The 16,522-nt window shown below is 34.7% G+C and overlaps 1 protein-coding gene across 1 annotated transcript in view; it reads left to right on the top strand.

Moving 5' to 3' along the window:
- Positions 1–16,522, top strand: part of CCDC178 (coiled-coil domain containing 178) — a 161,368-nt gene that overhangs the window by 37,393 nt on the left and 107,453 nt on the right. The window contains exons 14-17 of the mRNA XM_014936908.1: positions 608–769; positions 4,073–4,186; positions 7,988–8,133; positions 10,734–10,893. Of these exons, the coding sequence (XP_014792394.1) occupies positions 608–769; positions 4,073–4,186; positions 7,988–8,133; positions 10,734–10,893 (582 nt within the window). The remainder of the gene's footprint in view (positions 1–607; positions 770–4,072; positions 4,187–7,987; positions 8,134–10,733; positions 10,894–16,522) is intronic.

Below are 16,522 nucleotides of genomic sequence, written 5' to 3'. Positions count from 1 at the left end.
TTTTTTTCTTTCTTTGGGCAGAGGGGAGAAGCTTGGTGTGGATGTATGCTGGAACTCGCATTTCCCAACATTGAAGGGTGTTCATTTATTTTGCAAATATGCTGTTCTTTTCCATTCTGCAGTGTTTTCCTTCTTTTTTTTTTACTCCCTTTTTAAAAAAAATCTAGGAACATACCTATTGTGATTATGTTTCCCACCAGAAAAGATTTTCACTCTTTGCATTAATAGTTAGAATTTTAAGTCCTCTTTTATGGAATTATTTTCTACCATTTGCTTAAATAGTACTGTAAATTCATTGTCTGGTTCAATGTCATTTTTACATCTCCTAACATTTTTTGCTGATTTCTCTGCTGTATTTTTGCTTGCCAGTTCCTCTGACTATTCAGCTTTTCCTGTTCAAAGGTTTCTGACAGTATGCAGACTTAATGGTCAACTTTTCCTTCATTTTAAAGACATCATTAATCACCTTCTGATGTATTTGTTAACTTTTGGTCTATTCATGGTGTTTACTTAAGAGTATAAGTGTTCTTTCAGATTTGGATTTTTCATGTTCTGCTTCTGCTTTTGAAATACTGGAAGCTAATTCTATATATATTTTAATAAACAGGCCAGGATTAAAGCAATACATGATGAGCTACAGGAAAAGCTAAAAGAGAAACTAAATAAAAGAAAGGAAGATACAAAGCGGATAGAAGAGATTGAGAGACAAGTACCTGATCTAGAAACAAAATTCACAAGAAATAAAGATGTCTTTAAAGAAAAACATGAGGTAAAAGTAGTAGGCTCTGGACCACTCACTAGCCTATTTTTCATCATTATTATAAAAAAATAAGAGGAAACAGAAGGGTTGGATTTTGCTGTGCAGTTGTGCTGTGATACAATGTAACAAAACATAATTTCAGCCTTATTTTTGTCCTTTTTTGCTCTCTGTAATTAGGAAAATCTGTCTCTCTTAACTTCTGTGATCTATTTTCTTATAAAATGGAAGACTGTTTAATACTTGCTTGTTTCCTTTGTACTACTTTGGTCGCTTACAAGCTGATGAGAGCAACTAGTGTATAAGCCCCCAGCCATGGCATGCTGGGGACCTTCTTGGCCTCCCTGCTTTATGGATGATGCTGGTAAAATGTTTGTCCTTCCTCTCATGAAAGGTCTGGTTTGTATAATAAGAAAAAGAAACATAAGATTTTTGTATTAAAACCAGTTCCTCAACCTACTTGAATTGACCTAATTACGTACACTCTTCCAAGTATTTATTTTGCTTCTAGTAGAGCATTCCTACTGTCATAGTGTGTGATGTGTTTTGGTTGGTCTCTCTATCATCTTGAAAGTATGGCCAGAGAGCCATTTTCCTCCAATTGTCCAGTGATAACCTAGTATTCTCTGTATTTTGCAGGGTATACTAGTGGTGTTAACCTTCCCTCAGCTTAAAGCTTTGGGGAAATTTTCAGGGAAGTAACCTTTTGTCCAGACCTGCTCAAAAGAGTAACCGGAATCCTGGTTAAACTTGTATGACTGAGAAACACATCTTTCATTATTAAACTTAACTATTTTAGAGCTGCTGGTATTTTAGATCTTTGAACCCTTTGGTTATGTCGAGTGCTACAACAGTTGTTATAGACAGCCTAGGGCAAAGTGGAAAATATTATCTAAATAAATCACTGTTTGAAAACAAGGTATCACAAAGATGTATGCATTTGAAAAATACCAGATAGTACATTGGTAAGTTGACTAGTAGTCCTAAAAACACGAGACCTTAGCTAGTTAGACAATCATTTCCTTAAATGATTCTGATAGTTGCATGTCCCCCTGCCACATCAGTGAACATCTCTAGAAGCAGACCTTTTTGTTCTGAACTGATGTGGAAGTATTTGAAATCTGAACCATAATTTAGTGCAAGATGTGGTGTCTGTAGATCATATTGAAGAAAAAGCCCTTAAACAAAACCATTCAGTCTTTCTTTTTCACAAGTATTTGGAATATAATTTATTCACAGTTTAATTTTATTTTTTATTTTTTTTTAATTAAGAGCATTTCCATATCTTTGCTTTATCCTTTTTGGATGTCTCTTCCTTGAGCAGGTGCTTATTCCTTTTCTTATTTTGGGAAATGGCTCTGAAAACAACTGGAAACCTGGGAAAAATTTCAGTTGTTTTCAGTTTTCTGTCATGAGTGACACAGAGTTTGGCTTTCAGGTTGGTAATTGTACAAATCAGCAATACTAAAATTGAGGTCTGTCCTTCTATCATGCTTAAATCAAGCTTTGCATACTACTCAAAGCCTTTGTTCTGTATTCCACCATGAAATATGGGCAAATCCTTGCAAACAAGTCCTTCCAAATGTGAGCTGCCCCACAACGTATGAATAGGTGGGTGTGTGCTGTTCACTGTAACAAGCAGTCTTACAGTCTAGGGAAGGTATTTGAAGCTTCCCAATTTTGTGTCTTAGAGACCAGAATTGAAAATACAGTAATCTCTGTGAAAAAAGTAATTATTTCTTAAGTGTATGAAAGAGGAGGGCATTTTCACTGGACTTTGCTGCCAGAAGAGAAAAAGCAAAATTCCTTCATTTTTGTTTCCAAATCAATAGGATACAGAAACTAGCTATTGATGATTTATGTCCAGAGTTAAGGCAAGGAGTTTTCAATAAGCCATATACTTGTTACGGAACTTTCTCACAATCGGCTCAATATTTTTTGACCCTATTCAGTTTAGATACTGGATTTTTTATTTCTGCTCAAAGCCCAGATAGAAGAAATTCTGTTGCCTCGGCAAGAAATTTTTTGTTGCAGAATCAGTCTGTAGGTTCATGGTTCTGTTATCTGACTACTAGTAAATAGCTTGTCATGAGGGATTGTCTTCCCCAGGTTTTTAGTGTTACTCTATTTGAAGGGTTCCTGACATAGTCTTCATGTAGCAACACTTCACTGTTTTTGGATGAGAGATGGAGGGAGGATGTTGAATAGTTTGAGTTCTGATAATGTATTGTGTGATAGTTGTTTTTTTTTAATGCAGGTTTAATAAGTCAAAATGAAAAATTAAAAAGAAAAAAAAAAGATTCCTCTAATGGCTAATAGTATTTTCAAAACAACGCATTAATGTCAGTGACTAATGTTGTTAGCCCTTCCCCAACTAAAACTAAGTAGAAACAATGTGACAAAGATCACATCATTAGTTTCCTGGAAACCCAGAGAGGTGTGGTGTGAGTTATACATCATGCTCTATAGCTGTGGATTTGCTTCTGTTTTAAAAGCTTGGAAACAGAGTTTGCACAAGCAGATATGTATATGTACGATATGCAAAAGATATTGGTAATTTCAAGGAAGAACTTTCTCATTGATTTAAGCCTTAAATTATTGTTTCAGGATGGAAGCATCGATACCTATTATTATTTGCTATATAGTCTAAATGGAATTTAAAACTTTGAATAATATGACTATTATGCAGTTTGTATAAGAATATTCAGTAATGTAAAATTTTCCTTATTACATGTATTAATAATAATTTCTGTCATTTAGTATTTGGTGCTCAAACTAATGACAAATTGAATTAATACAATAGATAAGAATCCTTTTTTTTTTTCTTGGGGTGCTAATTAATAGTACAGTGAATGAATGAAAAATATAAATTTTATATATTTCATTTTCTTTCTTCTTCCACCTCTTGTTAGCTGTCCTTAGATGTATTTTTCATGAGTTAGCGATAATAAGTAATGAACATTTACTTTGCTGTTTATACAAATTCCATGGAGGCTATTCCATGCATATTTTGATTTCAGAACTTTATTTGTAACTTCCTTGGCAGAAAGAAAGTAAAGCAGCATGGAGAGCAGAGTAAGCAGTGATATTTTGCTGTAAAATGATAAAACACTATATGAAATGCAGTTTTTCATTCAAAATGTAGAGTATATAAACCTACATGAAGAAAAAATGGGTGTGGAAGGGAAAACAAAAATAAGCTTAGGAATAGTAACTGCTAAAGGATTTAATGAGTAATATATTTTCTGATCTCTGTGGAACGTAGGACAATAACTTTTGAATACTAACATGTCTGTTTATGCATAAACTCTCCAGAAGCTCTCCTATTTGCGTCAGAGAGTACAAGATCTAGATAAACAGCAGAAGCAAACTGAACAACAACTGGAACAAAAAAGAAGTATTATGCAGCAACAATTAAATGATATACAGGTGAATATTTAATGCTTGTATGGCTTTTTTGAAGTATATTTAATCTCAAAGGTTAGGCTGTCATTTCTACACAGTTGCCTTGGAACTATATACATACATACAGTGTATGTACTATTTTCTGTCTCTTGCTTGAACTAACCTATGAGGTCCATAGCCTTGAGACAGCGTAAAGTACAAAGCAAAATTGATATTGGGGTCATTGAGAAGTCCTTTGCTTTCTTCATTTGCTACGCTGGCTCAAATTGCTCCAGGGGCTTTAGAAATGCAGTGGAGAAAATCAATAAAGGATGAAAAAGATTCTAGTATAATAGGAAGTGCCTGCTGATTGCATGTTTGCTCAGCAGATGGCATCTTCTTGTAAATGATGGCTTATATCTGCTGTATCAGTTACTAAACTGTATAACCCACCAAAGGGAATTACTGAATTTCATATTATATACTTTTTATATAAACATGGTTATAAGCATTAGAAGAAACAAGCATTTTCTTTCTAAGATTCTGTTCATTTTTATTGTTCTTTCATTTACATTTTGTATAGGCTTAAGTTAGGTATTACAGCGTCAATGATGAGTCATACAGATTTAAAAAAAAAAAAGAAAAAAAGAAAAGATTTAATGAATCTGGTAATTTCTATTGAAAATCTCTGATGCTTCCTATATATGAGAGAATCTTAAATTAAGCACTGGAAAATTCATTCATTCACACAGATTTCTAAATTTGACAGGAGACACAGAGTATATACATCCCTTGCTGTTAAAGATTGTGCTCTACTAAACTGCAGGTTTACCAATAGATCTCAAAACATATGGAAATTGACTGAAAAGTCAGCATAAAGATAATAAGTAATTCTACAATTTTTTTTCAGTGTCTTTATTTCCTATACTATTTTACTATTATTTTTAAAGCTGCCTTTCCTAATAACTGTGAATAAATGTATCCATTAGATATTTGGGCAATATTTGAGTTGCTGTTCTGGAAGAGTATTAGAGGAGCTTTCTGTATCCGTTGAGTAAAACAACATGCAAAGTCTTTTTTAGAGAGATTGGTAGAGCTCTGAACACATAACAGGACTTGGATACCTTAAAAGTTGTGGTCTTAGAGCCTAATACAGTTCCTTGATAATTTGAAATTTTCTAAAAGGGGGCTTTATAAAAGGATCTGTCTTATTTTCGGTAATAGCTCATATTTCTAGCTGTGCAGGGTCACACTACATGATTCTGTTAATCATGTTATATTATTTTTAAAGAAAAGTTATTTAAAGTTATATTCAGAGATTTTAGTGCTCTCCCATGATTAATACTTTGGCTTGTTTCAAGATTGCCCAGTGTGTAGATTAAATGGTGTTATGAAAGAAATGGCTGTGATTCCATAGTATTCTTTGTACAGAAGTAGTACAGTTTCCAGCTTCCAACTGAGCAAACGGTTCACCCAGTCCTTCATAGTTTACCTGTTTTAGGACAAGATGGATCACACCCTGGAGGCTTCTGCATCTCACCACTGAATTTGAGGCGACTTAGTTTAAATGTCTGCTGACATTTAAATGTCTAAAAGCCAGATACCTAGATAAAAGCATATGAATTCTACCCCATAATACACCAGTAGTGTTGTTCAGCAACTGAGAAGAATGAAGAATATTGTTCATGTGTTGAACAGCTGAATGACCAGGTGCCAAAGGACTCATTCAGCTTAGGCAGGATACAGGATATCAGTATTTGGATCACAGAATGTAGAGTATCTCACCATTTTTGTTTGTTTGTTCTAAAACTGGATTGCAAATTCTCTGTCTTTTATAATAAGTAGCAGGTTGCACTGGCTAGTATTCCATATGCTTGGAAGCCAACAGGTTTTATCTGCCTTGGTTAAAAAGTCCTGAAAAAAGTGCAGGAAGTCAGAGAGACAAAATTCTTTTTAATTGGCAGTTTTGTTCTAACACAGCTCATACATGAACCTGACTGGCAAAAAACATGTCATGGCTTCTTTGTGTACATATTTGCATCTGGCTCTGATATATTAATCATCTCAGATTTCAGTATTTGTAAAGTTTAAGGCCAGGACAGATCATACAGGCGTCCTGCATATCACGGGCTCTCACATTTCTCCAAGTTCTCCTGGTACTGAGCCTAAAACTAATATGATTTTTCTTCAGAGGTTTGAGACTCTCTATGGGCGGTTCAGTTGCATAGGGATTTGCATTAATTACCATATCTTCATTTTCTTTCTAATGATTCTATGTTCCTGCAAGAAACCTGAAATTTCCATCTAATCCTATGCAGATACATATTACACTTTTACAAAATTCAGAGGCCCTAAAAAGGTCAAATTCTTGTGGTTCTTTGTGGTTACAAAAGCTTTGATTCCTCAGTTTTTACAGCTACCTTTTAAGTGTACCTCTAAGAAGCACTTCTTTCAAAAGGAAAAAGATCATTACACTATGCACCAGCCTACTGCTTCAGAAAAATGAGACAGTATTTAAAAAAGAATTTTTAAAAATACTAATCTTTATTTAAATGCTGTGATGCATTCTTTACCTACTGAATTGTGAGGTCTTGAAATTTGGTATTTATACATGTGTGCACTTAAATTATATGGGTATATATAAGGATAATCAAAAGGTATTTTCCTCCCTCTTAATTTAACCCATTTACAAAGCTGCTTACAGCCCATTAGTGTGGGTTACAAAGTCTAATGCAGCAAGACCACTTTAGAAGTATCACCCAAATAGAAGACTCCCACCTGTTTATTACTATTGAACTGCTACAGTGCTTTATGTTCGCCCTGTTCATTGTGGGGAAGCTGCAGCTTTGTTTATCAGAGTAGAGTGTGCTTCTGTCATGAATCTTTACATTTTTTGGGGGTCCTGTGATTGTCAGTCACTTTTGGCATGAAAAAGACATTTCAATTTAATCTCTCTTCTGTAGAATAGGAAGTTTAGTGAAATTACAGCAATTACTTGTAGCAAAGTTATGTAGGGAAAAGTTTTAATTTTTAATTTAAAGGTTTTCAGAAGGTTAACATCAGCGTCTCTTGGAGCTATTTACTTGTAGCTGAGGGGGTAGGCAGGAGTTCAAGAGTCATTCTCTGTGCATTAATCCTCCACTGTCTGGAGTACAGGACAACTGTGTTATGAAAAACTTGATACCTAAATAGAACAACTCTCTAGGCAACTAAGTGAAAAATGCCAGTTTTCAGAGATAATGAGTAAGACATAGTCTTCCATAGAATGGCAACTAAAAATACCTAAAATCTTGACTTTCAGGAAAAAACAGTATCTGCCTAAAACAATATTACATTTTGTAATGCTCTAACAATAAAACAATAAAAGCTGCCAATTAAGATGCTGACTCTGCAGAGACTGAAATAAATAGGCCCAGACTTAGATCATAAGCAAAAATTGTTACATCATTAATAATTTTTTTGTTGTTCAGGCCAGTGCTTATTTGCAAAACTTCTATGTATGAGAGCAAAAAGAAAAGATAATATGTATTTTATGAAGATGGTAGTCTACAAATATGCAAACGTCCATATACAGCATAAGCAAATGCAAAAATATAGGTGCCATAATAAATTTTGTGGATATATAGCAGAAGAATTGTGCAACAAGTTGGAGAACTATAACTGGATGTGCAAAACCATGTTCTTATAGAAACACAGTTCTTCCAACTGCTCCCTCTGAAAGAAGTTTCCTTTCTTTTGGGTATACAGTTTCATGAATTGTTGCCCATAATTATGATTTAAATACAGTATTTGGAAAATCCAGATTTGCGTAATTTACATGCTATGGTGTTTCTTTTTAATTTCCAGGAAAAAAATTCGTTTGTTTCCAGTCAAATTGCTGAAAACTCTCACACAATGGAAAATTTAAAAAATGAAATTAAAGAATTAAATGGGTTATGGAGCATAAAGCAAATAGAGATGGAAAATACAGAAAAATCTTTAGTTGATTTGCGGTAAGACCTACTGTAAGACCTACCTATTATAATAATTTTAAAAGATGTTTTATTACTTTTACTAATGTAATTTAGTAATTCTATTACTATTACTAAAGATAGTTTTATTATTTTACAATATTATTTGTAGGAAATATAATGCACTTTTCATCAATAATTTGGGAGTATTTTTGACTGATCACTGCTTGTAGTTTTAATGCATTTGTAGAAGTTATTCATGATAAATAGCCTGCCTACCAGATTGCATTTCGGGTATCAGAATTACTTTTGGAAATCTGATAATATTCATGGTCAGTTGCATCCTTAATTAATGGAGGATTCCATGCAGTCAGTGTTTTCTCTGGTTTAAGAAGTGTGGACCTACACTTACTGTAACTGATGAGTCCTGAAAATAGTCTCAAAGGGCTCCATCCAACTGACAATGCAGGCTGCCTTCTAGGCCACACAAGCCTTGGAGGGCTGTATATGTTGATTGCACAGCAAGCTTATTCTTCAAGGATAAAGGTGAACCTGCTGTGCAATGTCAAAGAGAAGGCAGCCTGGATTGTTGAATTGTACAGGATGACTAAATAGTGAAAAAGTGATCCTTGTATCACTAGACTACAGCTCCCCTTCTGTGATCTCATTCACTTATGTACTGTCAGTGTTGAAAGATCTTTGAGAAGTTGTTCCATGAAATTCTTGACTGAGGAAACAAAATAATTTTCTATATAAATGTTTTAGCTGAGTATGAGGGACCAATATTTTTTTTTGCCAGCTCTGAATTCAAACAGAATGATTCGGAGGGACCCAATGAATGTGGAACTTACTGAAATTCAAGAACGGAAGGCGTCTTTCCATGACTGAAAATCTTGTTTCCCATAGCTCTTTAGCCAGTAGTCAGTAGTTTCATGTCAATGACATGCCATATTCAGACTCAGACAAGAAAGGGATAATATAAACACAAAGTGGCACTGAAAGTTCTTTCCAGCAATTAGTTGTTTCTATATAGCTAAGTCCATCTCTCTTTCGAAGAGGAATTTTCTTGTAAATTCCCCAACTTCTAGACCTAAAATAGAGAGCAATGAAAACTGTATTTCTCTTGAGAACCTGCTTTTAGAGATCCTGTCTAATAGAAAGAAACATAAAGTACAACCCTCCCCCCTCCTTGACTTCCAAATTATGCATCCCAATGGCTATTATTCCTTTTTGCCATTCTCTGAACACAGAAGGTAGAGCACATAGGAATTTCTCTATCATGTGACTTGCTGAAAACTGACTGCATGCATATGCCTTCTGGTTGTCAGAGCATTCAGCCACTCTGTGCTTGAGGGGCAAAGGACAAGAGTTTGGGGTTGTTGGTGTTTTTTCATTGCTTATTGCTTCTCATTAGTGAAGAAAGAATTAAAGAAGGAGATAAGGGCAGGAAGCAAGTTAAGGGCATGTACTGGAGATTAGGAAGGCTGAAAGGGTGTTTCAGTGAAAAGAAACTCTAGGTTCTGATGGATCCCTGAGTCCCTCTTTAGAGAGGCTTTTTTAGACGCTGATTCAGAGGAGGCTTTGGATGCTCTAATTTTCTGCAAAAAGGAATGTTGTTCTTGAAAGAGACTGTGAGGAGGATCTTGTGATCTCCAGAATTTAGAACTGAATTCCCAAACTCCTAAATACATCAAGGCAAGTATCAGCTAAGCAATAAGAAGGTAACAGCTTAGTGTTGGTCTCAAGTGTTCCTAAGTTGGCAGCATAAATGGCTCCTGAAGGGTCAGCATAATCTTTAGGTGACAGATTTTTCCCTTCCTCAGACTGTTTTAAAATTTAAAAATATTTTATTTTAGTGTTAAAATAACATTGATTTATACAACAAAGCCTTAAAATTAGAAAGAGTAGCCTTAAGATTGGCTCTTGAATTTCCTTTTTTGTGTGCACATTGTTATTATGCAACCAACTGTTACATTACCTACAAAGCTGTACTTTAGGTTATCTTGCAGAAAATCAGTTAGAAATACTTTTTTTCTTTCTTCTTCTTTTCTTATGCTTCTGTCTAGAAGTAACAGAAATACAGGCCCTAAGAAAACAGATTGTTAGTACCAAGGGAAAAACTCTGAAAATTGCTTACTGAGCACTTTCCTATGTACAGGTGAAAGAAACCATGTTAGGTATGGACAGAGGCAAAAAATTAAATACTATAAATGGTATAAAGCTCCTACTTTGATCCCAATAAATAGTAAAGTCATAGTTCCCAATATGGCACTGGTCACAGCCTCATTATGTGTCTCAGAATATCATTATTTGAGCAGATACTTTACAACTGGGAGAGAACCAGTCTATTCTCTAGAATGTTGTTTTAAAAATGCAAGCTGTTTTTTAAAATCGTGAGAGTTGTGTATCTCAATAGACTCATTGGATATGGATTGATAGGCAGAGTGCCTTTAAGTGATCTAAACATTCATTATAAGCTCCATCATATAGCTCTTCAGGTTTTTTTTTAAAAGGTATCATTATTTGCAAGAAGACACTACTTTATCTATTATAAAATTAAACATTAAACCTTTAAGTAAAGACTAAAATACAGTATAGCAGAATATCTTGATTACTTCATTAATTTTTTTTTTCTTTCAAAGGAAAAATTTAAATGATGTGGAGTTTAAGCGGCAAAATGTTCAGGTGTTATGTAATCGTCTCCAAGATGAGCTAGCAGAATATGAGAAAAGGTTAAAGAAGGAAGAAAAAACATATGGAGAATTACTACAGATTAGAAAGAAAAACCTGAAAGATTCAGAAGTGAGTATTGTCATAGTTGGGTTTCTTTATGTGAGAAATGAAACAATTATTTGGTTATTTCTGGCTCTTTTTAGGTCTAAATAAGATACTGGTTTTATCAAATGTTTGAAATGAGTAGTATCTTCTTGTCCATATACAACTATTTCTGTATTTCCAATTAAATGCATTGCTGTTCTTCTGTAGCTACCTTCTCTATTTCTGAGAATAATTTTGACTAAGATCGTCATCAATAAGTTTCCATTCCTTTTTAATCATTTAAGAACAACAATAGTGCTCAATGCATGGAATCTTCTTGATAGTGCAGCAGTCAAACTTTGGTCTTTTGGATAAAGCTGTTTCTGAACAGTTAGCTACTCCTTAACAGGACTCTCATCTGGATTTTAGATGCCGTGGTTGATACCAAGCATACAGGAGTCAGAGTCTGTGTAGATGTAACTGAGAAATCAGAGGTATCTGAAATAGAAGTATGAAATACACAAGGGTAATAACCACAAAATCTTCGGAGAAATCAGATGCTCGTACAATTATCCAAGTTCTTTTCTGGATTATTTTCTTATTCAAACTTTTTTTTTCCTAAGAAAATGGATAATACCCTGATTTTAGTATGTAATTTTGTTTGCTTTTACATGAAAATGATGACATTAAAATGTTTCTCCTTCAGGGAAGCATTCCTAGATTAAGATGTTTGCAATTATAGCTGGGTTAAAAATAATTAAAATATTCACTTTTTATCTTGTGTTCTTTACTTTTATGCCCATCACATACATTTCTCACTTAGTTTAGAGTAGTATAGATAAACTACTCAATTAACATTCTTTTCAGTATTCACTTTTACTTCCTATTTCTAATGCATTAATTAATGGTTTTGTTTGTTTTCGCAAAGTCTGTCCTGATCAGGATATGAAAGAAAGGGAAATACCAACAGGTTTTGTTTTTTAAATAGAGATTGCCACTTTCTTACTTTTTACAGGGATAGTGGTCATTTCAAAATACCACATTTGACTCCTTTGTTGTTTTAAATTGATTCTGAGGTTTTGTCACCCAGGAGATGAAAGCTGGTTTGCTGAAGCAGCGATCGAGCATCCATGTTAGACCAGTTTTTACAGTGCTTCTCTATGTCTGAAGCTGAGTGAGACCATTTGTCCTAGTTTGCCAGCTATGGTATGTGGGTTTCAAGGTCTTAGTGTTTTTGAGTTAGCCACGTGCAGGGATGAGGAGCAAGACCCCGACACTTGACCCAGGCTGGCCGACGGGTTTATTTCCTACTATGAACATCGCATTCAGTATAAATTAGTAAGTTTGATGAGCTGTCTCCCTTGATGTCAGGGGTCCAGAGAGCTAGTTGCCCTGGTGCTGGACCCCTGAGGCCCTCCCTTCCTTCCAAAGCCATAGTGCTCGAAGTGCCCAACATTTGTTGCCCATGGCTGGGAGTGCAAAACTTCCTGCTGACAGAATGGGCCCCCTTCCTCCTGAAGCCATTGCGCTCGCAGTGCCCAACATTTGCTGTCCACAGCTGGGAGTGCAAAACTTCCTGCTGATAGAATGGGCCCGGTATAATCTTTGTATATTTTATATTGGTATTGGGATCCATATTGTTTCTTTAGTATTTTTAATGCTAATTATGTAGTATTATTCTACTAAATCTGTTTACATTTCAACCCTTGGCTTTCCTTGTTTTTTCCCTGATTTGTCTTCCTGAGTGGGGAGGGGTCAACAGGTGATAGAATAATTTTCTATACGACAATAAATTGTTGTTGGTTACTCAAACCATAACACTATTCAATCCCCAACTGATACATAACGCAATAGGAAGAGACTAAGCATATTTTTAAGCTGAGAAATGAGTGGCTGAAAAACTATTCCTTACAGGATTAACCCCATGGGGAGAGAACAATAGAAAAGGAATGTCCCAACTTCTCGGGTACAGAGTACAGGAGGTGGTTCAGGAAGTTCTGATCTAGGATTTCTATAAATTCTAGTGAGACATTCTGAACAAGAAGTGCCTGTCTTGATAGTTGAAAAAATGAGAATACTTTGTTCCAAGTGTTATGAAGTACAAAAACTAAAAAGGGTTGTTTCTTTTAGAGCCTGTGAATATATATGATAACATCACATGTATTCATAGCTAAGGTGAAAACAAAACCTCAAGCAACTCAGCATAAATTGTACCTTTTATTTTGGGAGAAGTGCTGTTAGATGCTTTAGTTGATTGATTCAGGACCAGATTTAAGCAGGAAGATCAGCTCTTGATTCTGAAATTGAAAGTTAATTCATAGTTCTTTCTGTTTAAGGAGAAATGCAGATGTTTATGTCAACACAAGAAGTTAGAGGTGCACAGCTAGCACTACAGTTTGGAGGTTAGAATTACGAGTCATCCTCATTATCTCATTTCTAAGATGGACATGTATGAGCCATTACACCTTATTCAGAAGAAAATGATGCAACAATAAATGGAAAGGCCAGTGAGACTGAAAAACCCAGCTTGAGATCTACGGAAAAGTCTAAGAAAATGTCCTTTTTGTGGTGACTCATAGATTTTGTGTAAAAGCTGTTAAGTGAGAATAAGAGGAAGGAAAAACTTTTCCTAAGAAAAAATGGTTTGAATGGCTTGACAGGAAGGGGATAGACAGCAACATCTTTATTTGAGCAAGAGGTCCCTCTCCCCTGGAGGCTAGATGGAACTGTTAATCTCATAAAGGAGATTAAAAAATCTCTTATCAAGAGATAAACTGGTCGGAAACCAGATAAGAAATTTGGTGAGAAAACTAGGGACCCTTGAAGAGTAATGAAGGGATCATGAAGGGAAATGGAGTTCAAGGTGGCCCTGATTATGGGAGAATCTGCATCAGAAACAATTGGGGTCAGCACAGATCCAGACAGAAGAAGATACTTTGCAGGGAGACTCTTGCGCTCTATTCACAATCAGGACTGAACAGGATAAAAAGGTGAAGAATCTGTGTGCCTGTTTCTTGCAGGAATGCACATCATATATGTTTTGGCTGGGGAGCTGAGCCACAGTTTTTGCAGACCTTCTAGATTCTGTGTTCTCTCAGGAGAACGGGCTGCCAGGTCTTAAGACTATGACACATGAGTGTGACAAATGTCACAGTTAAATAAAGGATGTGCCTTTGTTTTACTGATGTGCTACTAAATGTGCCAAAATTTACACGTGTAATAGGCATATTTTACCACTGTGCTATTTGTACCTACACTCACAGTATCTCATTACCTTATGTTCTACAGAGACAGCAGAGTCCCCAAACTACCATATTGACATGTGGTTCAGTGCTGATATGTGCTGTATTAAACACACAGATAAGAATTATTTGACATAACAATTCATAATGAGTGTTGGATCACGTTCAGAATGATTATGTTGTGCCTTGTTTTCTTAACCTCAAAGCAAGTCTGCTTGCTCTTATTTTCTGCTGCTAATGTGATTATTGCACTTTCAATTAAAGTAACTGTAAAAACGATTACTGTGGTTTTTAAAGATTGAGCAAGAGATTTTGAATGACCAAAACTCTCTTAAAATGTGAAAATTCATCTTCATTAGTATATTTTATTGGACACATGATCATATATTTCTTAGGTGTGGATGTATAAATCCTTAACTTCAGACATCTATGTATACAGCCTTGTAATTTGATAAACACATTAAATACTGTTATCCAAAGCATTAACAAATATACTGATACTTTGACTTTCTTTTTGTCCTGAAAGAGTAACAATATCATAACTTCCTAATTCTATTCATTAACATTAGTCTTCTGCTAAAAACTCCCTACTATCCAATAATCCTTCTAGATTTTCTATGAATTTATTTAACTGGTGCATGATAATGGAAAAGAAGTTGTTAATAAAATGATATTTCTTTAGCATTGTACCTTAAAATTGCACCAAGTTCAGCAATGTTTCATTTAAAATGGAATTAGAATCCCTCAGATATACACAAGGGCATTTGGAAATTCCTTTAAAGGAATGACAATATTGTCTCTTTATCAAAATGCAGAAAGTTTAAAAGAGGGGGAATATACTCTTTTTTAAAAAAATTGTTTAAATTTTATAGATACTGAAATAAATTTGGAATCAATTATTATTAAAAAATGTTTAGTCTGCAAATGTTTGATCACAATGTTTTTACCTTAACTTAAATGTTTTTCATTTCAAAACAAATCAGCATGTTATTGTGAGCACTTTCCTTTTTATGGAAAAATGAATGATATATCAGAAAATCCATGACCGGTTCTAACAGCTAGTCATGATATGTTTTTTCATCAGATATTGAGAGTATTACTAATGAAATAATCTTTAAAATGGCATATTTCAGAAGGGATTGTTATAGAAATATGATAATATACTGCTGAAAGCTGAATTAAGAAATAGGAAAAAACAAAGTTAGATCCAGAGGGCTGTTTATCATCATGGTATTAGGTAAAATCCACTGGGTGTCTTTTATCATTTACTATTCATCTATTTAGGTTATCTTCTAGTCGTTCTTTTCAGTCTTGCTGCACTAATACCTTCAGAGCAGTTTCCATCTCTTTCTTTCCAAAAATACTGTTAATCAATATTGGTGTTACTGAAGAGCTTTGTTACAGCATATCCATGTACGCACAAGAGTTACATTTGAAGATATATGACAAAAGAGGATTTTTTTAAAAGCTAGAGAGCCGTTGCTTCCTTTAGGCTATTTCATGTGTGTGGGGGGGTAAGGATAACAAATAGTCTGGCTATAAAATTGCCTTTAATTAGTTGACTCAGTGGCTTCCAACAGTGTGCTACACTGATATGTGGGACTCCCATGTTACAAGATAGACTTTTGAGTCTTACTCCATGCTCCTGGGTAGTCTTAGCGTATCGACTCGCATGCTGTCCTGTGGGAAGTGCAGGCAGTATTACCCAAATAACCATCCCACTGATTTTATTGGCTCACAGGGAAGTCATATACCTTCCCTTCTGAAGAATATGCATAGCTAGAGGTTGGGTGCCCTGACAGTAATAATACTCTGAGTGAAAATCAAAAGGATCTAAAAGTGGAAGGTTAATAGAAATCTTACAGGATAGTTTTATGTTTCTTCATTGAAAACCAAGCCATACGCAAAATAATTAAAAGCAAATTAACTCTTGCTCTATTTTAAATAGCATCAATGACAACCATTGTAATGGTCTAAAAATTGTTTTTTAGAAATTAAAACAATTATTAATCATTCTTCCTACAAACACAAAGGCCCTTCGAAGACTGAAAACCACATTTGAGTATAATTTCTTCACTATAACACTTTTTCATAAAGTTTCAAAAATACTTTGATTTTTGCTAAGTTTGCTGTTTTAATTTCGAAGAAATTATTTTCTGCATTTTCTATTATGGATGTAGGAATTTAAAAAAGTTTCCCACAATTTGTTTTTCATAGAACTAAAATCTAGTGCAAGTCTGGAACATGCTCATTGAAAAAACATAATTAATCCCTGAAAGTGCAACTGCGTGGAATAGTAGGCGGATGCGTGTAGGCTCGGTAGCTGAAGAATTAAGTGAAAAATTTCAGACACAGGACATTACAGTTTCCAATCCTAGAATTCTTTTCACATCTTTATGTCTTTTTTTTCCCCATAATGACATGTATTTCAA

The sequence above is a fragment of the Calidris pugnax genome, unplaced genomic scaffold, assembly GCF_001431845.1.
Source record: "Calidris pugnax isolate Ruff unplaced genomic scaffold, ASM143184v1 scaffold51, whole genome shotgun sequence".
Taxonomy (NCBI): Eukaryota; Metazoa; Chordata; class Aves; order Charadriiformes; family Scolopacidae; genus Calidris; species Calidris pugnax.
This window is presented reverse-complemented; position numbering and strand designations above follow the sequence as displayed.